The sequence below is a fragment of the Vombatus ursinus genome, unplaced genomic scaffold, assembly GCF_900497805.2.
Source record: "Vombatus ursinus unplaced genomic scaffold, bare-nosed wombat genome assembly UNPS02004596.1, whole genome shotgun sequence".
NCBI lineage: Eukaryota > Metazoa > Chordata > Mammalia > Diprotodontia > Vombatidae > Vombatus > Vombatus ursinus.
Window position 1 is genome coordinate 2,428,912 of NW_020944374.1, and position 24,613 is coordinate 2,453,524.

The 24,613-nt window shown below is 43.1% G+C and overlaps 1 protein-coding gene across 1 annotated transcript in view; it reads right to left on the reverse strand.

Annotated features, from left to right (window-relative positions):
• The window catches only part of TENM1 (teneurin transmembrane protein 1), a 540,368-nt gene that overhangs the window by 26,884 nt on the left and 488,871 nt on the right, over window positions 1–24,613 (reverse strand). The window contains exons 21-23 of the mRNA XM_027838584.1: window positions 21,877–22,031; window positions 2,108–2,474; window positions 87–597 (exon numbers count right to left, since the gene is read on the reverse strand). Coding sequence (XP_027694385.1) covers window positions 87–597; window positions 2,108–2,474; window positions 21,877–22,031 — 1,033 coding nt within the window. The remainder of the gene's footprint in view (window positions 1–86; window positions 598–2,107; window positions 2,475–21,876; window positions 22,032–24,613) is intronic.

Genomic DNA, 24,613 nt, shown 5'->3' on the forward strand with positions numbered 1-24,613 from the left:
AAAAATTACATAAAATTCCCAGCAATAACCAAGGCCATTTTCCATTTTAGAGCAGTTTCAAAACAAGGCCCACCAGAAGAACTTACTCATAAACAGTTGTCCAGCCATTTTCGTTACTTTTGGTTGCCAGAAGGCCGGTGTTTCCTGGATAGGTCATCAAGGCTAAGTTATAACCTTGGGCTGATACTCTTTTTAGGACACCATTGCTGCTTATTGTTAGCCAGTACATCTGACCCCCAGGCACCATTAGCCACAGAGGTATGCCGCCAGCATCCCGTCGAATGTGAACAGAGTTCCCGTTGCTGCTAATAATTGCTCCTAAATCTCCATCGCTATTGTAGGTGAAATTGTACACATAGTCCCTAGTGATCAGGTTTAGTGTGTACAGGTGAGTCCCATTGACAGTGAACTGATAGAGTTCTTGGTCAGCTGGGGAGGCAATCTCATAAAGGTTCATGTCACTCAGGTGAGCTTTGTTCTTGCTTATTGTCCGGATGCGGATATTCCCCAGGTCGGCCACATAGAGAGTGCCATCAGGGGAAACTGCTAATGAAGACGGGGCTTTGAGTTTGGCATCTTTGGCGTAGCCACCATCACCTGAGAAAGCAATTCATTATTTTAATGGTTGATCTTAGAAGCATTTAATCTATCACACCAGGAGGTGGGGCACTGACTTCATCATTTGGTACCAAGGAGCTTGTTTCTTTAAATAAGATTGAGCAAGTCAATTGTCTCTCCCCGCCCCCCAATTTCCAACCCCTTATCTAAGAGTGTAATTTTTGAATTGGTACCTCTGAAGATTAATAAGAAGATACAATTATCTCAGTTACACAAATTTTCCCAAGTCCCCAGTCTTGCTGATCACATTTTGAGAGACGAGAACAGATAGTAATGATGGCTTCATGAAGCATGACTCTGAAAAAATGAGGCTGAATTGTGTATGTGGATAGAGGACCATAACCCTGGAGTGGGAAGGGACCTTGGAAGTCATCTAGTCTAACTAACCCTCATAGTTACATTCTTTTCTACTTGGTTTTCCAGGGCCACATGAACTCAGCCAAGGCTTTCAATGCAAGAATCAGCCATAAGATGAAACTCGAGTTAGAGGCTCATTTCCAACTCTTATTAACTGGGTTTTTGAGCTTGTGCATATTGAGTTGGTGTAGTGTGCCAAGGATACTGATGGGAAGGATGCAGAGATGAACTAAGGAGTGCCCTGGAGAACAGTGGACAACAGGGAAAAACAGCAGAGCTTAGCACCAAGAAGCAAAAGCATACGAAAGGCAGTGAAGGGGACAGGGGATGCCACAAAACTGCCAGCAGGCATAGGAAGCAAGTGATTTTAGGGGCCTTAAGATAAAGTGAAGGCAAGGGCCCCAAAGAGCTTTGTTTCCTTGAGTGAGCATATAGCTTTAGGGTTGACCATCTATTAAGGGGTATACTTTCTTGGCTTCTAGGTGAGGTGAGTGCTGAAAGAAGGGGAGGACCTCTGGTAACTGGGACACTTCCTGACATGAGTCACATTTGTATGGCCTGTTGAACTTTCCAAATCCACAGCCATACCAATTATAGTCTCTTGAAATACCGTGATATGGATAGGGTAAGTGGTGTTATTCCTAATTTGAGAGATAATGTTTAAGCACAAGAGTCTGAGTAACTGACCCAAGGTCATACAGTGAACTAGATGTGGAGAGAGGAAAGGCACTGTTATTTCCTAATTCCAAATCCAGGGCTCATTCTGCTGGGCCATATTGATGCTCCCCAGTGTTTTCCTTCCAGAGTAGGGGTTCTTAGCCTCGGGCCCATGGATCTCCAAGGGGACAATGGATAGAGTTCAAGACGGGGTCTGTGCCTTTGGATGGGAAAAAAATTACATCTTTATTTTGACTAACTTCTAATTGAAATGTAGCATTTCTTTCAATTATTTCAAAACTGAATTTGGAGAAGTGGTTCAGAAGCTTTATCAGACTGCCAAAGGGGTCTAAGACACAAAAAAGGTTAAGAACCCCTGTTCTAGATGTTTGTAGTCATATGGTAGCTATAATTCCTACAGAAAACAGCTAAGGGTGGTGATCTGTGTTCCGGCAAAATGGCAATCAGTTTGTACCTGAAAAACAGTCACAGTTGGGATCAATTTTGCAGTCACAGTCTGTGGGGGCTCCAGCAACGAGAGAGATTTCACCATTAGTCGTGACTTGTTGGATGCGGTTCACCTTCCTCTCATCTGTTTCAGCTATGTAGAGGATTCCACTGTGGGAGACACTGATGGCCCTGGCAGATTCCAGAGTTGAATGGATCGCCACCTTGCTGACTAAGAAATGACCTATCCCCGGTACTTGACAGTGGATGGGCCGCCCTGCAACAATCCGGACTCGTCTGTTCTCAGAAATTTGCAAGACGATGTTGTTATCCAAGATGTACAATGAGTTGTCCATGGGATTGACTGCAAGATCTGTTGGCCACTCCAATCGCACCTGCAAACAAAATAGGGCACAAACTAGATTAAGGTCTCTTGCCAAGTGCTGGCAAATCCAAGGTCAGTTTTAATGGGAAAGAAAAACTGTTTTCATTCATGTGTTTGGTTGTTTTTCAGAACAGCGAGTAAGAATAATAGCTAACATTTATGCAGGTACTTTACAACTCTTATCTTATTTGATCCTCACAATTACTCTGGGAGGTGTGTACTATTATTATCATCCCCATTTTACAGTTGAGAAACGGAGGCAAGGAGAGGTTAGCTAGTAGGTGTCTGAGGCTGCATTTGAACTCGGGTCTTCCTGACTCTCTCTCCACTGCACCAAGCTAACAGATCATTGTCTTCTTTGGTCTGTCCACTCCACTCCTTGCCCCCTCTGTTGCTGGCTGTATGCTAAGTAAGTTGCAGACAGTTCATTGTGCTTAGACCGGAGCTATCAGTGGGTACTATGATCGTGAGCATAGTCCCCTAGGAAATTAAACTGCTGGGTGAGGGGAAGGAAGAGGAGGAAAGGGATTTATCTCACTGCAAAATTCCTATTTTGATCACTGGAGCTGCCTACACGAAAACAAAAATGGGGGACTCTCCGCTCCTATTCCGCCCACTCAGAAAGCCTGGGGCAGCGCCCTGCTGGCCAGCCAGAGTGGCCACGCTAATTTGACATTCTTTCTTCTCCACTCTCAAGGCTGCCCTTGTGATAAAGGCTTGGACTTGGAAGATAAGCTGTTCAATTCTCCACCTTGCCCCACTTGATTTAAGCCAGTAATATTAGGGTCATGTTTATTGGATTGAGTATTGCCTCAAAAAGACACCAGCTAGGGCCGCTCGTTTTCTTTGCCATCATGTAAGTTACGCAGAGACTAAAATGGCCTCTGTGCTTCTGAGAAACCTAAACAGACGGTGCAGGTTGCTTTCAATTCCCATTTGCCTTGGCTGAGTGGCTGGGTCTCTCAAACTGCTCAGGCAAAAGATGTGTGATTGATTTGTGGACTGGCCACTGACTTTCTGATCTTTCCACATTTCCTAAGAAGTGCTTTCCTTTTCTCTCCACCCCACCCCTACCCCTTGCCACTCTCCCCCACCCCCACTTTTCTCCCTTAGTCCCCCCTTTCCTTTCCTTTTTCTCCTATATTAAATATACCTCTTCCAAGTCAAGTTTTTGAAGAAGTCTTCCTTGAAATGGGAAACTATTTGTTTCCAAGACATTTATATAATATATAGTCTAATATATAAAAACCAAATTATTTGAGCTTGTTCTAGCAGTAAGAATTTACATGTGTCAGCTAGAGAGAGATCACAGAATTGTAAACTATTCAGGCCCATTGTGGGTGGAGTGCAAAGAGATTCCCTTGAGCTCAGCTAGTCACTAGCTCTTGGTCTGTGTGGCATTAAACTGTAGTTTTCTGGGGTGGGGTGGGATGGTGGGAGATGGGGGAACAAACAGGGGTGGAAACTCTCGGAAACTCTGTTTAGTGAACTGATACCCTGGGAATTTGTCCAGATGTGTGACAGTTGTCCCATCCTGTCACAATAAATTAATTTAAAAAAAATTACCATTAAAGGTCATTGGTTTATCCACAAGCTACTAGTACTTTTCTTTCCCTTCCCCACCCCACCTCGACAAACTTACTTTCCCCAAGAACTAACCCTGGGCAGAGAAAAATGAACTGTTGGGATGTCAGACCCTGACAGCACTAACTCTTCCTGATTCTTCCACATGCTTCCTACACTAATTGAAAACTTGTCTAGAAAGGATATGACTTTCCAACCAAACAGGCCCACAGGTGGCTTAAGAATCCTGTTACTTTAGAATTTGAATCAAATAAAGCATCAGGATCCTATGGGGGAAAATTCAAATGCAAATTAAATATCCAGATGTATAGCCTGGATTTAACTAATTAATCCAGAAAAGTACTCAGAGAAATGGCTAATTTTGGTACTAAGTACACTGAATGTGTCTCTCCAGGTAAAGTTCTCCTGGGGCATGCCTGAACATACCCCCTTGCAAATGGATATGAGGTATCATATGTATTCTCTATGGCATTTGTCACACTTGTAACATCCTTTAAAATTTTTCCATCATACACCATTTATTTTCCAGAGTTCTAGTCACTTCTTGGGCTGTATCTACATTATAACTCCAAACCATCTTGAAAAGAGAAAGAAATGGCCAAATGAATGATTCAATGACCATTAAGACACCTGTAAGCTGTGACCTAGAATCAAAACTTTGGATTTAAATGGACTAGGTTAAATCTTGGAGGCCTCTCTCAGAATCTCTCCTTTTGGCTCATGCCTTCATCTAGGGTTTCCCTGGGGGAATATCAAGAGTCAGTTTACACTTAGACAGAGGTATGCTAGTAAATGTTTAACAAACAGCTCTCCAAAATGAGGAGGGCTCTCTTTAGCTCTCCTTGTGGGGTATTTCTGCACCCTGGATGGATTTCCAGGAATCTTGCCTCACACGCTGGCTCCTCCTCAACTTTACTGGGCCTCTCTCCTTTTTTCTCCATCCCAATACACAGTTCAGCCAGGGAGAAGAATTACCCAAATCCTTCACCTCCTCTCTTCTCCCACTCAGGGATCAGTGGGAAGGGGTCCGGTTTCCTGGGCCTGTGGGGGCTACTTCTAAGACCATCCCCCTTCTCCTCTGCCCTTGGCCACTGAAGGGATTGGATTCCCAGAATGGGTCTGTTAATAAGTGAAGTCAGCTTACTTGTACTTGGCAGGGAAGTCTGGGAAAGACAATCCAAGAGGGGCCCCTAAGGAACTGTGAAGTAGGGCTGATCCTGGGAGCTTTCTTAAACCCACCCAAAGGACTGAATCAGGGGAGGGGCCTTGGGGGGAACAAACTGTTTCAATGTTCACCAACTTGTTGCTTCTGAAGGACAACTATAAAAAAGGCCCTCTTTTTATCGCAATATATATATATATATATATACACACACACACACACACACACACACGTATACGATGCACTTTTAAGTGTAAATTGCACTAACATTTTCTCCATCACTTTCTTAAGTCTAGAGACAATCAACAAAACTTGTTGATTTTGCTTGTAGATTTTGACTTGTAGATTTCTGACTTGTAGATTTTGCTGATTTCTGAAAAGTAAATGCTCACACTGAAAATTTAACAACCAGCTCTCACAAGCTCTAGCACATTCATGCATTTAGGTCTCCACAGAAAAGTTAAAGGGCTGTCAGTTCCTGTGCCAACACCCAGGATAACAACACAGTGAATATAGGATAGACCTTATTTAGCCCAACTCAAAATGCAAAGCACAAAAGACTCAATGGAATCCATAAATAATGAAGACAACTTTCCTTCCCTCTCTGGCAGTATTCTACTTCACCAGGGGAACTATATAGTTCGCCAGAGTAGATTACAAATGAAAAAGAATAAAACCTTCTAAAGAAGTCCTTCTCAGTTCTGGTAGGTTTTCTAAACTGGAAAAACTTCTAGTATAGGCCTAGTGATGCTTATCGGGAGATGAAATGTGGACTGGCTCATAAACACAAGGCTGGCTACCAGGTGAGAAATTTTTGTGGTCACAGCAACACATAAGGAGAGGTAGCATGGCATTGTGGAAAGGGCACCAGACTTGGACTCCAGTGACCTGGGTTGAAATATCACTTCTGCTATAGACTATCTGTATGATCTTGGGGAAGCCACTAAATGTCTATGAGGCTCAGACTCCCTATCTGCAAAATGAGAAGGTTGAACTGCATGGCCTCTAAGATGCCTTTCAGCTGTAGAGCTTTTGTAGGCTATTAAAGGTGTAGAAGGCTTGTGATCTGCGTTGGAGAAGGGACTGTCCACAGTGCTGAAGTCAAGGGCACTTGAAGTCAGATTTTCTTCTAACTTCTTTGTCTACAAATATCACTGGATTCCTTGGCTACATTCTGGAAATTATATTCCACCTATATTTGGTAACTACTTCCATGGCTAACATGAGTCCATTACCCAAGTTTCTCTCTGGTGTTTGCATCAAGGCTCTTGGCCTGCCAGCAATCCTCCATGTGATGTCACTGCTCATTTCTTTTGTTATCCCCATCACATCAATCCTATAGGAATGCAAAGCTCTGCTCCCTGGCTGACTTCCTCCATTTGGGGAAATTTTCTATGGATCAGTCTCAAAAGTTCATACAAATCATCCATCACTATAGTTTTTATCTTAGAATTCTGCCTCACTGAGAAAACCAGGTGTTTCCAAAAAGACTCCCCCTCCCCTGTCCTGAACATGACACTCCTAATCTCTGTCCTTCCCTATACTTTGAGCCCTTTGGTTCATTTAAAAAACGACTCTGTTTGATTTTGATCTTTGAGGTCTCTTCAGGATGACTTTCCAGGGAGTGTGTGATTATCTCTTATACAGTGCACCAGCCCCGGGGAAGATACAGTGACTGATGGGGCTGAGCTCTCCTTGCTAGGTGCTCTGCCAATTCTACATTCTAGTTTTTCGTGGCTCCAGATTGTTAGCGTCACTTTTTGTCAGTTTTCAAATGGCCTTCACATTACTTGACACCGATATTGCCTGAGATTCTTCAGATTTATAAAAGGAAGAGAAAAAAGCCTTCTAGAGAAAGTATCTTTCCTGCAACTGGAAAGTCTGATAACACCTCTTAGGAAGCAATGGTATCTCTTTGTCTTGTTTTTAACAGGTGAAAATTATTGGGGAATAAAACCCATGGAAGACAATTCCAGAATAACAGATTTTCAGAGATGGAAGGGATCTCAGTGGCCATACGTGAAAAAGAATCCCCACTACATCATACCCGAGAAGCAGTCATTCAGCTTGTGCTTCAAGATTTTCATTGAAGGGGAGCTAGCTACTTTTGTATGGTGCTGATAGGTAGGACGTTTGGCCCTGATTTTAAGCCTAAATCTGTCTCCTTGAAATTTCTCCTCATTGGAGAGCCCATTGGGCTGAATTCTGCTCTTAGGGGCCTAGCAGAAGAGGTCGGCTTTGACTCTTTAACTTGATATGACAGATACCCAAGATAAATAGAGACAGCAAGAGAACACCAAAATGTCCCTGATGAATTAAAATCAACAGGCCCAAATTAACTATATTCTTAGGTACTGAAAGTACCTGTGGATGTGACTGCTGAGCCACTATCAGTGATCTCTGAAAAACTCTTGAAAACAAGAGAAGTACACAGGGCTGGAGAAAAGTAAATGTCCTTACTTTCAAAAAAAAAAAAAAAAGAACAGGAGTCTGAAAAGTATAGTCTGGTGATCTTGACTTACATTACTGGGGGAATTCTTTAACAAATCATTAAAGAGATGATTAATCAACATCTAGAAAGGTGGTGACTACAAAAAATGCAGCATAACTTCATCAACCATAAAAGCCATGCCAGACTAACTTTATTTCATTTTGTGACAGAGTTATTAAATTAGGAGATCAGGAGAATGGTGTAGATATAGTTTACCTAGATTTTAGCAAAGCATCTGGCAATACCTCTTATACTATTGTTGTGCAAAAGATGGAAATATGTGGATTAGACAATAATACAATTGGAAGTATTTGAAACTAACTGAATGACTTGGTTCAAGGAGGAGTCCTTCATGGCTCAAGGTCAATCAATCAATCAAACGTTTAAGTACTGACTGACTTGTCTGTGTTAGGCACTGGGGATACAAATACAAAAATGAAACAGCCCTCAAGGAACTAACATTTTAATAGGGAAGATAACAAGGACATAAATAAATATACACATGTGAAGCAGTCTTTTGAGATGGAGCCTGGCTGCATGGATTTTTGGGAGATGAAGGGGACAGAGTTGTTTACTTCCTTCCCATCCTGGAGACTTAAGGACCCTCGTAGGAGTGATGCCCAGAATGAGTGGGGATTTTGAACTGAAGCTGTGGCGGTAGCAGCAGAGGAAGGCCCCTAGCCCTAACCATAACTCCCAGGTTTTGAGGTTACTGACTGGCAACACCCACATTCCAAAGGTGGGAGCCAGGGAAAGGAGAACTTTTCTCTCCTTTGTCTTCACCCTCAACCTCACATCCAGACGGATTACTCAATGTCATACATAATATAGACAAAATGAATACAAAGTAGTTTTGGGAAAGAATGTTCTACCAACTGGGGGAATCAGGAAAGGTTTGATGTAGAAGGTGGCATTTGAATTTAGACTTGAAGCAAATGAGAGATTACAAGAGTCAGGGATGAGGAGAGAGTGACTTTCAAACATGGGGACCACCAGTATAAAAGCACAGAGATCAGAGGGGGAGGATCACATGTTTGGAAGAGCAAGTAATAAGTATGGCTGGATGGCAAAGTGGAAGGAGGGGACTGATGTCTAAGACTAGAAAGACTAGGAAGGGGACAGGTTCTGACGAGATTTAAATGTCAGAGAAGTCCCCATCTGCAGAAGATCTACAGTGGAGTGCTCCAGGGATCTACCTGTGCTGTTTACTACTTTTTTGTGAATGACCTGGATAAAGGCAGAGGTAACATCACGTTTTCAGATGATACAAAACAAAGTAATAGTTAATACACTGAAGGATCAATTCAGTTCTCAAAAGATCTTGGCAGCATTGGGCTGACTCTAAAGGACAACATTCAGTAGGGACAAATGTATATTGTCTTTTAGTTGGATTAAAAAAATCACCTTTACCAGTACAGGAAGGGGAAGACATAGACATAGTTAGTTACTCTCAAATGATTTGCTTCTCTGCATCAGTGGAGGGAACTGCTATTCACTTCTACTTAGAATCTATTCCTTTCTATCTAGGGACCTAGAATCTCTTCTACAGACTCCTTAACAAGTCAATTAATCAACCAACAAACATTTATTAAGCACTTACTATGTGCCAAGCTGTACTGTGCTTATGTGCCAGAGATAAAAGAGAAAAAAAAAGGCAATCTGTCCACGCTCAAAGAGCTCATAGGACGACGGGAGAAATACATACACATATAAGTAAATACAAAAGAAATGCAGAGTAAATACAAGGCAATTTTCTTTTTGGTGGGGGTGGGAGAGCAGAGCACTAGCAGCTGGAGAAATAAGGAAAAGCCTTATGTAGGAGGTGGCACTTAAACTGAATTCTGAATGAAGCCGGACATTTTAAGAAGAATGAGTGACAGTGGAGTGAGTGCGTTCTAGGTAGGAGGGACAGCCCGGGTAAAGACATGGTGAGCCTGGGTGACTGAAAGGATGGTGCGACCCTTGGTAGCAAAGTGGGGAACAGGGGGGTTTTGGGAGAGACACAATTTCTGTTTTGGCCACATTGAATTTGAGATGTCTATGGGACATCTGCTAGGAAACGTGCAACCAACGGGCATTTCTCTGAGACTAAAGCATAGGAGAGAGGTTAGGGCTGGATACATAGATGTGAGAGTCATTTACAGAGATAACTAAACCCATGAGAGTCGATGAGGTCACTGACAGAGTGTGGAGAGAAAAGAAAATGGGGCCCAGGGCAAAGTCTTGAGGGACATCCACAATTAGAGGACAGGAAATCAATGGTGATAGAGTGAGGAGTAGCAGAGATTCCTCCAGCCTTTGCTTGAAGATCTGTGAAAGGGAACTTCCTCAGGCCACCCACTGAAGTTTTGAACAGCTCTACTTTTGAGGAAGAAACCCTCCAGAAACCATATGGACAGAAGGGGTGCCTAAAAGTTATTTTTGACCCAAATGAGTCTGTGTAGCCATATCCAGGCGTCATTTAAGCCCAGTGAGGGAAAAGTGATAGTTTCCATTTCCACTGATCATTCTGGACCCAAGATGAAAATGACTGGCCATAATGATGACAGGCAGTCCTGTTCCACAGCATCAATGTCTTTCTAACTTATTAAGACCAAATATGCCTAGAATCTGAAGTGCTTTCATCCCAGAACTGCCCTGACTTGGATGACTGAAAAATCTTCCTTTCCTTTGAAGGCCACAAGAAATGACTGATGCTGTTGCTGTGACTGTTTCCACACACGCCCTCCGATCCACCAACACACCCAAACTCTAGATGAATCTGCTGCCTAATTGCTGTGATCTCATCTTAATAATAGGCATAACTGCTTCAATTTTCTCTTGTCCTTTTCTTGTATCTCCCCTTCTGAAGTTTTGGTTTTTGAAATGGCATTTCTCTATACACTGAATGTATAACTGCTTCCAGTTTTCAATTTCCAGAGCAAGTCATCTATCAGCAGGAGATGAAAACTACAACATGTCCTTCAGACTCCCCAGCTAATTGGTTTCTAGACATGATTGGTATTGTAGGAAGAATGTATTTTACATGATACTACTTGCTGACCTGACGTTTGCATCTCTCTGGTCTGAGGTTTTTCATATGTGTTGAAGAACTCCACTCCCTCAACGGTTCCCAGGAGGGACTTTAAAGTAATTTCCCCCTTCCAATATCTTCTTTAATTTTAATTAAATTAAGCTAAGCTCCTACTGTGTGTCCAGCAGTATGCTAGGCTAAGTGATACAGGAATGGGTACAGATTCGGGTCTATACTTGGTGCTAGTCAAGATTCTCTGGCAGAAGACAAGGTTTTACTTTTCCTCTTCTATCAATACTGCGTCTCTCTTCTATCCTCCTATCCCACTGTGTTTTTCCCACTTGTTACATATTGCCCCATGGGAGTGCTTCTGCATGTACTTGCCTTACTTTTCTTCCTAGTCTGTGAACTTTTAAAAGTCAGATGCCACATCTTAATCATCCTGCAACTCTTCCAAATGCTCTGTATATGGCTGGTGTTCAATGTAGGCTTCTTGAAGAAACAAGGGTATGAATAAAAGACATGGTCTGTAGCCATGTGGAACTCCACATCTTGGGGAGCCAGGAGACAAGTACATGAAGGGCAGGGCTGGAGTCTGAACTCTTTTTTAAAAGAACGTTTTGATAACCATGTATCGATTTCAATGGTTTCATTTGGAACCTCGTACGTTCATAAATGTTATTCTGCAAAGGGGTCCACAGGTTTTTCCCAAAGGGGTTCATAACACAAAAATGGTTGAGAATCCTTGAAGGAGAGAATAATACAAGGGAGTATGTGAGCATGTTTGACCCTGAGGGAATTTGGACTAAGGAAGAGATCAATGGGAGCTCCATGAAGGAGAAGGAAGGTGTTTTTTTCCTTCTTGTGAGCGAGCACCAGAAACCATTCTTTGCCTAGTTCCCTCCTGTTGATAAGTTGCAGAAAACTGCCTGTTGCAAGTTGGTAATATTCTATTACTAGCTCGACAGGCTTCTAATTCTAATACCAGGCTTCTAATTCCCCTTGGCCCTCAAAGCAATTTAGAAGCCCAAAGTTTTCTTGCACTATTTTTCTGAAATGGTTTTCTTTCATTGATCATCTGCTCATTTCAGTAACTACCTCTAACCTTTTTTTCCTAGAGTAATATTTCGGGAAGAAACTATTACAAAATTTCACCATGGAGATAAGATATAAATGGACAGCCCTCCATGGGAAGAAAAGCTTGTGATTGCTTTGCTCAAAAGTTCATTTCCGGTTAGCTTCTCATTCTGTAAACTGCCTCTCTCCCTTTCACGTGGTAATGTTCCCAACAGATAACCCAATGAATACTAGAGAGAAGACTTCACTGCTTAGATTTTCACAAAGCCTCAAATGGACCTTTGGTTTTGTACCCACCCCTCCCACAGCACACATTTAGCAGGGCGGCACAACTCCAGAGGTTGGCTACCGAGACATTCAAAGGGCACAAAGGGTCAGTTAAGAAATACTTATGTGGGCACCCAGATAATGGTGGCACACTAAACATTCCCAAATTTACTACCATGCACATTTTAAAGTGTTCCAGTTGAGGCCCCAGGGGAACCATGGGCTGCGGTTTCAGAGGCTGAGGAATTCTCTATTACACAAAGTCCCCTAGACTTCCTGTCCCCCCCCCAATCTTTTCCATAATCTCATCACTATCCAACAACAAAGAAAACACTGCTTCGTGGCATGAGCTGAAACACAAGAGTAGAAGAGATGGAGCACTGGATAATTGTGAATTCACAACTGAAATATCAATTCACTGGCCACCTGGGTGCTGGGTCAGTGTGGACCTGAAATGTGCTCACTCCCAGTTCTACTATGTTTAGCCTTCTATAGAGCTGCTTAGGATTTGATTTTGGGAAGGAATTTCATCGAAGGTTTCCTGATTGACTGGAGTGGCCGTAATGATGTCAGAAAGCTCTTTGGAGGTGTTATCACTCTCAAGTTACTTTTCATCTGGATGGTTTTTGAGGTTGCCAACATAAGAAGCCCTACCATAACATGACCCCTGATGCCTCTAATTTCTAATCTGGAGCAACCATGGGTTGCTTCAGGTTGGCACTTCTATGTTCTTATTGTTTGGATGGTTGTTTTCACTATTGAGCATTAGGAAGAGACTGGACCATGGTCAAGCCAGCACTTTGCCTCCTAGATCTGTGACAATGAATATCCTTTAGGTCTTACTGACTTGCAATAATATAACCAAGAAAATACCAGTGCTTATGCAGGCAGGTAGAAGATGATATTATTGTTGTTCAATCACGCTTGACTCTTTGTGACCCCGTTTGGGGCTTTCTTGGCAAAGGTACTGGAGTGGTTTGCCATTTCCTTCTCCAGCTCATTTTACAGATGAGGAAACTGAGACAAACAGGGTTAAGTGACTTGCCCAGGGTCACATAGCTAGGTAGTGTCTGAGACTGGATTTGAATTGACTCCAGGCTCAGTGCTCTATCCACTGCGCCACCAAGTTGCTAGGTACTTGCTCCTGATTACAAAGTAATACCTAGCTAAGTAAGATGGAGAGCATGGTTTAAGGGTCCTTTCCTGCAAGAGTCAAGAGTTGTTTTTCATTTCTCTGTACTGCTGCTGTCTTCAGATGTTACTCAGGCCAGTCAGCCTTTTAGGCATTGGCAGGTCTTCTCCAGAATCTCTACAATAGTGAATCGAGTTCCAGTAGACTGACACCTAAAAATCTCCAGACTCATGCTCTCTCAGGTAGACAGCTGGCCTTTCTGGGCATAACAAATCTTGGCTCTATGTTTCTCAAACAGACATTCACTCAAGAGGTAGAGATTAAGGTTGATGTTCCATGTGTCTGGGTCTCTTCCCCCACCCAGTGTTGCTTTACCAATAGATGGTGCTTGCTGCTAAAGGTCTAAAAATCTTTTCCTTGTGACCAAGAGCAGCATTCATTTCCTGGAGCGCTGGCCAGACCTAGAGGCCCAGCCTGGAAGTGTGTGACTGAGTGAAGCTGACTGGCTCCGCAGGTGATTGAGCCCCTGATCGTGGCCTTCTTAATACCAGTCTCTAACAAACCGAGCTAACCAAACCAGAGACAACAGTATCTCAGAGTACAGGTTCATCAGAGATTTTGCTGCCTGCCGAGTGCAAGGTGCAAAAGACTGAGCCATTCAAAAGTCCGGGGGCTTTGCTAGAAGCTTTGCATTTGTGACTCTGCCTGAACTTTAAAGATATTTTTTTTCTCCAGCATTTCATCTTTTTAATGAGAGCCAAAACACAACTGCCCTTTGTGTGCAAAGAAGACAAGGCAGAGAGGATTTTATTTCTATCACAGAATTACACAATGTTAAAGTTGGAAGGCAACTTGGTGGGAATTGAGTCTGACCCATACTTGCACAATCCCCCACTACAGCATAACATGTTACAGTGGGCATACAGGCCCTACTCAAGACCTCCAAGGAGAGAGGGCAACCATCACCCTTAGAGGCAACTCATTCCAAGCCCAAAGCCTTTTGACAACTTTTACCCACTGCTCTTGGTTTTTCCATCTGGGGCCAAGGAGAACAAGGCTAATCTCTCTTCCACAGTGACAGCCTTTCATACTGAGCCCCCTCTTATTTTCATGTCCACTTCCTTTACCTGATCCTCATGTGACATGAACTTAAGGTTCAATACTCCAGATGTTATCTGACTAAGAGAGTACTAAGGGACTCTCACCTCCTTGTTCCTGGAAGTTATGTCTTGCTTACTGTAGCCCGTGAACACATCAGCTACCTCATACTGAGCTGAGTGTTCTCTCTGGGGAAGTAAAATACTGTAGTAGGTTGGGAGTTGGAGAACCTGGGTTCGAATTCTGCCCCGGTGTGACATTTAGTACCTGTGGGACCTTGAGGCAAGTCAATGAACCTCTATGGGTCCCAGTTTCCACATCCATAAAAATGAAGGCACTCGATGAGCTGGCCTCTAAAAGCCCCTTTCAGCTGAAACCTAAGAGCTTCTGGGCTCCGATGAGGGCAGAGGACAGAGAGACTATCACTTCCCTAGGTCTAGTCACTTTGCTTCTCTGGATTTGGATCAGATAACCTTTGCCAGATGGATGCCAGTTCCACTCACTTTGAAGGATTTAGTCTTCCATTAGGAAGACTAAAAATGAAAATATTTCAACCCCCTTTCCCTCCCTGCCTTCTCCCCACCTAGCTACCAGCCACTACCATAATTTATATAATGCTTTTGGAAGAAAGGAAGGACTTGGAACACCTTAATGGTAGTAAACCAGTTGTTCAATGATTTTGATTATCTTTAGACTTGTTTTTGGCAAGCAAAACACTCCCCTTACTGACTGTGTGTTAGGACCACAATCTGTGCTCTTTAGCTCCTGTAAGATCAGCACATCTATTTACAAATGTTCAACCCACTGCACTTGCTTCTGCTCTCTGGGGCGAAAGAGACCAAATCTCATCCCATCTCCAAAAGATAGCCAGATTCTTACATGCTTGAAAACAGTTTCTCTCCTCCTCTAAGCACTTCCATGTATGCATACTTACTAAGCAGTCTAGTGAATCCTCTGGAGAAGTGACCTTTCCTTTAGTGATCTCCTACATTCATGGACGGTCCTTTTTTGAAGGGATACAAAATTTCTATCTAGGGATGGGGAATGAGAACTTTTTAAAAAAAAAACCCAACTTTCTTTTCCTGGATGATCCCTTTATTCAAGCAAGCTTGTTATCACTCAGATTTCCTGATTCCAGAGAAATTCAGAAATTTGTCCCTACAGAGAACTTCAATTAATATAGCCTTCACTCTTAAGATCCAATTCTTATCTCCATCTGTGGGCATGTGGATGAGTGATGGGAGTAAACAAAGAAAGGCAAAGAGTCCACATCAGTTGTATCACTAATGGGTGATAAAGGACAGGAAAGCTTCCTTGAGGTGGAGAGAAAGACACTCACCAGACATCTAAGAAAGGAAGATTTCCTCAACTACCATCCCCACTCTAGTCACCCCCTACCCCTTGCCCCGCAAGTATCATAACTTTTCCTGGATCACAGCAGTAGAAAATGGAGAAGCCACTTGTACCAAATTGAAATGGCTGAGAAGATTTTGAAGAAGAAGCCCAGCTAGGCTTTCACTCCCTTTTGTTTATGAGCGGCTATTGCATGTGCTTCGCAACCTGGCCAGGTTGGGAGAGATCAATGTGATTTCCTGGAAAGCTGGAGTAAAACTGTGGCTGGATCAGTGCAAAGCCATCTCTGCCTTTGGAAAAGGGATTCCAAAGCGGCAGCTTATAGTCACTAAATAGCATCATTTTTGCATGTGAAGGCCAGAAAGTATATATATGTTTTGCATATGAGTGGCCAGTATTAGAATAGGTATGGAAGATCAAATGCCACTTAAAAAGTGGCTCTGTCCCTGGGAGACTGGCTTGGCCCATTTTCCCATTCCAGGGCTAGTCAGATTCTTTTAGGGTGTCAGATGCTAGTGAATAAGCAAGGCATGTGCATGCAGAAGCAGCAATCTAGTGACTTCCGTAGGAGGAAGAAAGATTTGGATTTCCCTTTTCATAAGTAACTCATCTCCTTGTTTAATGCAGGCCATGAAAGGGTGCAGTTCTGCCACTGAGTTTACCCAAGGTCTGTTTCATATTTTGCTAAATTAGAAAATATAAGGATTTTGAACAAATGGCTGATTTGGCTATCAAAGCAAATTCTATTTTTGAGAGATAAAAAACTGCGATTAACCTGTTTCCTAAGTGCCACTGAGCATTGATGCTGGGAATAAGCAGCATATCCCAGACCACATGGCATTTGTCACCTCACTAAATACAGTATCTTCTTCGAAAGCACAGAGGTGGCGAGGCTTTCTTTGGGGAGTTGTTTCCCTTAGTACCTCGAGAATTTTCATGTGGTAAATTAATCTCCATAAGATGGGAAAATATATGATTAGCCCAAAGCAAAATGCTACTCACGCTTGAACCTGCTTAACAGTCATGAAAAACAAACCCCAAAACTCAAAATGGACATACTGGATTTTCCTGGGGGTGGGGACATATTTTGAATGAATCTCAGGGAAGTACCACTTCTCAGGAAATGATATTGTTTTGAGTGTTGCTGTGTGTATGTGTTGTGTGTGTGTTTTTGGGGGACTGGTCATTAGAAGAATGAGTAAAAAGTCAAATCTGGTGGTGAAACACACCATCAGAGAGGTAGGTGCAGAATGTCAGATATGACCAATGTCCCGGTCACTTTGCTTGTCCATACAATGGAGGATTCTACTGGGTGAGGGGAGGTCAGTCATTAGAAAGTGACAGTGATTTAAAAAAAATCAATAAAACATTAAAAAAAGTTGCACCTGCAGCTCGCCCTCATGCAGCTCCTGTGAGCGTGAAAGATTCAAAGAGATCTAGTGCTAGCAGGTTCTGCTAAGTAGAAAGAACTCCATAGTGCCACATACTGCTCACCTCAGCCAAACCTTCTCAAGCCTGCAAGGCATGGGGGACTTGCTAAAGATTACTCAGAGGTGAGTGGAAGGCAAGGCAGAAGCGGGGTCAGGAAAAGGATATCTGCTGCAAGCTTTTGCAATCTTTTAGGGTAGAAACACTGTCTAAGTAGCCTGGGAAACAGTAAAAGAGAGCAGTCTCTGGTCTGAGAACTGCTAACTCAAATTCACAACAGTTAGAACAGTTTGGCCTCATTGCCTCCAAAGGAAGTAACTCTAGTTATAAAAGCAGAGGTGAGATTTCTATAGAGCAAATTCTTGGGAATCCTAAGGCTAGGCTGGGTTCCAACTATTTACCACCCCCTTTGGTAATACACAGTCTTCAGAATTGGGAAGTTCTTCCCAAGGCCAAACTATGTCTCTCCTGCTGCAAATCCAATCCCCATTTCCCATTCTCATGCTGTCCTGTCAGCAGAAATGGAGACTAGCTGCTCTTATTCATTCAGACATTTGTTCAAAAATCCATATTTTTTGATTTACTGAAATATGAAACTGAACTCCTGTTGTAAGCTCAGCTGGATCATTGTAGTGCTATAAACAACTGCTATGAAGTTCACTACTCAGCCCTCTCCTCACTAGGCCCAGTCAAACCCAGCCCCGAAGCCTAGTTCTAGGAAAACCCAAGGACCAATATGCCAGGACACCACTAGACAAAAGTAGCGAAGGGAGGAGGTGGGGTTTCCTCCCCTTGGGATATGCTGAGGCCTCCTGTATCTAAGCACCACACATGCCATCTGATCTGCTCGGCATCTTCTAATCCTTTGAGGGCTGTGACATTCCCTTTCTTGGTTTTCTTCCAGTCTGTGACACACCTGGGGACTTGCTTGTTTACCCTTCACCTGGATCACTGCCATAGCCTGCTGCTGGGTCTCTCCCTGTCTCAAGTCTCTCCCTACTCCATTCTATCCTCCACTCGGATGCCAAAGTGATCTTTCAAAAGTGCAGGTCTGACCATGCCACCCCACCCCTCTCCCTGCCCCATTCACTCCCTATCACCTCTAGGGTCAAATATAAAATTCTCTGTTTTGGCATTTGAACAAGCCCTTCACAACATGGCTTCTCAACCTACTTTTCCAGGTTTATCATATGTTATATAGCCTTTTACATACTCTACAATCTGAACAAACCTGCCTTCTTCCTTTTCCCCCCCACGTAACACTTAGTCTCCCATCTCTGTGTATAAGCTGTCTACCTGGAATACATACCTTCACAGCTCATGTGATACCTTCTACAAGAGCCTTTTCCCTCCCTGCCCCCACCTGCTGCTAGTCTCCTCCTCCACACTCAAATTACCTTCATTTACTTCACATATACTCAATCTATAATGTGGATATGTTATTTCCTCTGTTGAATGCATCTCCTTGAAGCCAGGGGCTGTTTCATTTCTATATTTTTATCTCTAGTACATAGCATAGTGCTTGGCACACAGTAAGTATTTAACAGATATTAATTGATTATTTTTATTCCAGTAATGTAGGACTTTAAAGTTTGCCTTTCTGAATTTACGACTTCTTTATGACTTAGACTAGGATAAGTTTTGTGAATGTTTCTTCTGTATTTGAAATTATGCAGAGTGCTTCGGAAATTTTAAAGCACTAGCTCACGATGCAGAGGAGAAAGCAGAGTATTCAGGTCGGGAACACCAGAGTCCGAATTCCACCTCAGACACTTACTAGCTGGGTGGCTCTGGGCAAGTCACTTGACTTCTGCCTGCCTCAGTTTCCTATGTAAAATGGGGACTATAATAGTACCTGCCTCCCAGGTTTATGGTGAGGATCAAGTGAGATAATATATGTAAGCACTTAGCATAGTACCTGGCACAGAATAAGCACTATATAAATGCTTCTTCTCATCCCTACCTGCCCTCCCACCTTAGCTACTATTATTAGTCATTTTGTATTCAGTTCCTCTTAGCAAACCCGGTTTCTTTAACACTATGCCCAAATCCATAATTTCTTTCTACTTTATCTTCTGGTTTGATTTATTGTAGTTTGATAGAAGGTACTGAAACCTCCTATTATGTTGATTTTCTTCTATCTATAGTAATTCTTTTTTGCAAATCAGTTTCCTTTTTCCTTTAGAAATGTAATAAGAGGTGAACACCTCGATGTTCAAGTCATAAGCTCTCACATACACACATCTGTGAACTTAGGAGCTTCAAAGAAGCCCACTGGACCTGATGGAGAAACAAACTGAGCTCCAGTCAAGCTCCTGGTGATCACATACAAGAGACCTGGGCAGCTGAGGGGGATTTCTTACATATTCAGAGAAGAATCCCTCTCACATCTTGATGATGACCCTAGTTGCTTCCATATAATTCTTCAAAAGGAGCACTAAGCTTTTGGCTTCAGCTTGCAGACTGTGACCTTGGTTGAGCCCAGGGGTGGGGAACCTATGGCCTCAAGGCCACACGTGGCCCTCTGGGTCCTCAAGTGTGCCCCCTGGACTGAATCCAAACTTCACAGAAAAAATTTGTTGGATTCAGTCAAAGGGCCACACTTGAGGACCCAGAGGGCCACGTGTGGCCTCGAGGCTGCAGGTTCCCCACCCCTGGTTAAGCTCATTCCATTTTGGGAAATCTTTCACTGTTTCAGGAAATTTGTCCTTAAATCAAGATGAAATTGGCCTTTCTGCAACACCCACCTGCTGCCACCTAGTTCAGACTTCTGGGGCCAAAAAATCCCAAGTATAATCATTCTTCCACATCAACACCCTTCAAATGCCTGAAGACAGCTGACCTTCCTAAAATGTGGTGCCCACAGCTGAACAGGGCTAGCATGATATGATAGAAAGAATGCTGGTTTGGGATTCAGAGGTCTGGGGTTCAATTCCTGGCACTTAGTTCTGACATGTAGTACCTATTTGATCTTGAGGCAAGTCATTTAATCTCCGTGGGCCTCATTTTCCACACGAGTAAAATGAGAGCACTGGATGAGCTGGCTTCTAAGGTCCCTTCCAGCTCAAATCTAAGAGTTTCTGGGCTCTGATGCAGGCAGAGGACAGAAGGACTATCATTTCCCTAGACCATGACACTTCGCCTCCCAATGTTAGTCCAAGATTACACGGCCTCCACATCACATGGTCAACTCGTATAAAACTTGCAGTTCACTAAAGCCCCCAGCTGTTTTTCCATCCCTTCCTACATCTTAAACTTGTGAAGTGGATATTTTGAATTCAAGTGCATGATTTTACATTTCTCAATATAAAATTTCATCTTATTAGATCTACCCTAAAGTTCGAACCTGTCAGATCTTCTTAGATGCTCTATCATGCAACATACCTGCTTGCTTTAGGTTATCTTTAGATTTAATAAACACACCATCTCTGCCTCTGACTCTATTATAGAGCTTCCTGGCACTTAGGGATTTGGTTTGTAGCATACCATTTTGCATTGGTTTCTTAGGTGAACTTGACCCAAGGCCTTCCTGAGTCCCAGAGGGGTCTTTTAGCCAGGACACTATGTGGTCTCTCTTGTTTCTATACTGCTTTGTAATTATTCTGATATTTTTTCAGGTGGGTGGGTTTTTGACTTCCTAGGGGAAAGGGCCTATTCTCTGGAATGACTTTTAAAAGGGCTGCATTGTGTTTATCCAATTAAAGGGGTGTTCTGGATTTTATCCAGAACATTTCAGTTCAATTTGCTTTGCCCAGTACCATGTGGGCATGAGCACTTAATAACAATGTTGATCAGGCACTATTTAAACAAATCATTCTCATTTTCAGTATAAGCCTTCCTTCACAAAACCAGCAGCTAGCAATCAGTTCACTGCCAATTGCCTATTTCAACGATGTTTTTTAAAGGTAAGGTGCTGCAGTGACAAAACTGTTGTAATTAGGGTTAGGAGACTGGTTCAAATGCCAGCTCTGCCACTGGGACTGCCTTTGTGATCTCAGCAAAGTCATCTTAGCTCTCTGGGAATCAGTTTCCTCATCTGTCAAATGGAAGTGTTGGCCAGCCTCTGAGATCCCTTCTAGCTCTTCATGTAGGATCCTGTGTGGTTCCCTCTGTCCCCCATCCCCTCCCAAAGAGAACGTAAACTCCATGAGAACAGGAATTCGTCTTTTCTCTCTAGTGTGATCTCTGTCTTTAAGAATTGGAAGGAATGGAAGGAATGCCATGAAGAGGAGTGAAGCAGGCTTGTTCTGCTTGGCCCCAGAGGGCAGATCTAAGCTCAATGGGTGGAAGTTACGAAGAAGCTAGTTTAGGCTCGATGCCAGGAAAACCCACGGTACCAATGAGTGCTGTCCCAGTTTGTTATGGGCCACCTCAGGAGGCAGCGACTGGGTTCCCCTCACTGGAGGTCTTCAAACAGAGACTGATCAACCATTTGTCGGGCATATTGCAGCTGGGGACCTGCCTTGCTTTGCTCCTGATATTGCAAGGATATGATTTCTTTATTTAAATGTTATATAACTTAGACTGGCCTTATCTTCCAATTAGCCCAAGTGAGTGAGATTTTATTCTCTCATTTTATCTCCTTTTTTCATGCCCACCACTCCCTTCCTGGCCTATTCTTCCCTCCCTCCCCCCAACTCCATCAATGCTACTTTGCTGGGAAGAACTTGTCTGGAAAGAACTTCTGTTATGTGGTATTATAATGCATGAAATGGGCTTCCTTTCCACTTAATTTCTACTTGAAAAAACTGTTATTCATTCCCATGTTGCCACCTGGTGATAATGCTTGGAAGTCAGTGGTGCCTACCTGAGTGATGTCCATTCCCGAGTCACAGCTCAGTGGCTGCGTGGATGTCAGTCCGTTTGAGCCAATCACGGTTGTGATCACAGCATTCTGATCAATTTTCCGAATCATGGTCCCATCCACAAAGTAAATGAAACCATTCCTATCAACTGCGATACCTGATGAGGAAGAAGAAATGGGCATTAGTAGTCTATTGGGTCACATTTACCCAAAGTTCAGAATTCTGAGAGAAGCCACAGAAACCGAAGGGTATTTTAAAGAAATATGACTTCAATTTTGCTTAGTACAGATAGAATGGTAATATGAGAGGTTTGTTCAGAGAGATATTCACTTTTCTGTTGAGAAGAAATGGTCCAACTTAAACACAGTTTCAAACCTTGGCTAAATATTTGGTTTGGTACAAATTCATTCCCCTTCCACCTTTCCCCACCCTCATGTTTCCCCTCAGCCCGCCTGCAGTCAACATATACCCAACAATACATTTTTCCATCTAAGAAAAAAATTGGGCTAATTTTACATCATTCCTGGAATAAAAAAGATCTGGGAAGCAAGCCAATGGCATAGATGAGGGTGCTATGAAAAGAGCACTGGATTTGGACTCAAGTTCAAACCTGACTTTGCCGGTTACATCTTATTAGACCCTGAGCAAGTCCCTTCTCCTCCGTGGGTCTCAGTTTCCTCATCTGTAAAATGAGGGAGTTAGACTAGATGGCCTTCCAGCTCCAGATTATCCCGAAGAATGTCTTACTCTTAACACGTCCTGCTTTTTTTTTGGAGCTTTGGCTTCCTGGCTATTCATTGAGGTGCACGTGATTAACACACACACACAGCCTAGATCTGCTCCCAGCTACAGTTACACAGCACCTCCTTAAAGGCATTCCACAATGAGGACCTCTCACTTCTCCCCTTAATTCAGCACTAGAGAGGTGTTATGGTATTCATTTTGAATAAGCATTTATTAAGTACCTTCAGTGTGGCAGGCACCCTGTGAAACAGACAAAATGGAAAAAGTTTCATTAGGGAGAAATACAGGATGATCCAAAAGTCTTGGTGCAATTTTAAGCTATTAAAGCTTAACACTCCAGTAGGACTTTTGGAATGCCCTGTAAAAAATAACACTGGGGTAGGGGGAAGCCATGAGCAACTGGAGGAAGAGGGTAGGAAAAGCCTCGTGTAAGAGGAGGGGGCACTTGAACTGGGCTCTGAAGGAAGCTAAGAATTCTGAAGGGGAATCATCATCCAATAATCAAGCAACTCCTGTGGAGAAAGGGCCAGACATGCCCACCAACTGCCAACCAACACCACAGAGAAGGCGAGCCAACCTAGCTGAAGCAGCGGGGTACCTTTGGGGACAAACATCACATACCAGGCAAGGCATAGGGCATCTCCACCAACACCAATCCGACCACCACCTCCCCTCAGACCCTGATGGAGACAGCCCAGGACACTAAAGCCAAGAGGCTTGGGAGTAGCAACGCTTCTAGTCCACCATCCTGGGGAGCAAGTCCTGTGGAGATGCAGCCTGGCCACTATATCTGCAGGGGCTATAGTCTACTATGTGGCTACTGAGGACCCAGGAAAGAAAGTTCTTGTTACTAAAGTCCTTGACCCTGTCATATGGTTCAACATCAGAAACTGAGATCATTTTATCAGTGAAAATGACATTAAGGAAGAGGCATTACCATCTGCTTTGCTGCTATACCCTAAGAACCATGGGATTTTTCCATCTATCTAACTTGCAGCTCAAACCTTCCATATGTAATGGAAACCTTCCGTCTCCCTCATATCCCTTCAGAGCAGGGATTGTCTTATTTTTCTAATTGTATCTTCAATGCTTGGAATGCTGCTTTGTGCATAGTAAGTATTTAATAAATGCATCATTCATTCATTCATTCATTCATTCATTCATTTGGCACAGCCTATATAAAGGCATGAAGATGGGAGATAGAATATTAAGTTTGTGCAGGAGGAAGAGGAAATCGGTCAGGTTGGTGCCTGGAAAGGTAGTTTGGAGTCAGATTAGGAGTGTCTTTACATACGAAACAGAGGAGTTTGTATTTTATTCTAGAGGAAACAGGGAGCCACTGGAGCTTCCGGAGGAAGAGAGTGACACGTTCAAATGTCTGCTTTAGGAATATCAATTTGGTGGTTGAGTAGAGGATGCAGAGAGGAAGGAATAGGCAGGGAGACAGACCAATAGTCCAAGTGAGAGCTCATGAGCATATGAACCAGGTTTAAGTTAAAGTTAGTAGTTTCTGATCCTAAGAAGTCCACTTCTTATTCTCTATGAAACTAAGAGAGAGAGTGATTTTTATGGCCAAGAATAAAGTCATGCAAAACCAGTTTATAAAGCCAACTTTCTAAACTGCCTTGAGGTAGTTCTAATTCTCTGGCAGAAGGGGAGTAAGGCAGGTTCTGTTCATTAATCCTGATGATCCTCATGAAGCATTCATCTTACATATCTATAAAAGTTGCAGAATCATGTTAGCTTTCCCATAACATTCCTAAAATCAGGTATGTTTCTGTGTGTTGTCTTAGGAGACCAGCAGGACCAACTTCGGGAATAACTGTGTCCAGTCGTTCCAAGTAGTTCCTGGTCTTGGAAAACAGTTTTCAAAGACTGTGTTCCCACCTGGATGTGTCAGATCTGGACAGGCATACCAATAGCCAACCCTCTCATCTCTGATGCATTTTGGTTGAAGGGATTCTCGCTTGGTCATTCTGTCGGGGCGGTAGCAAA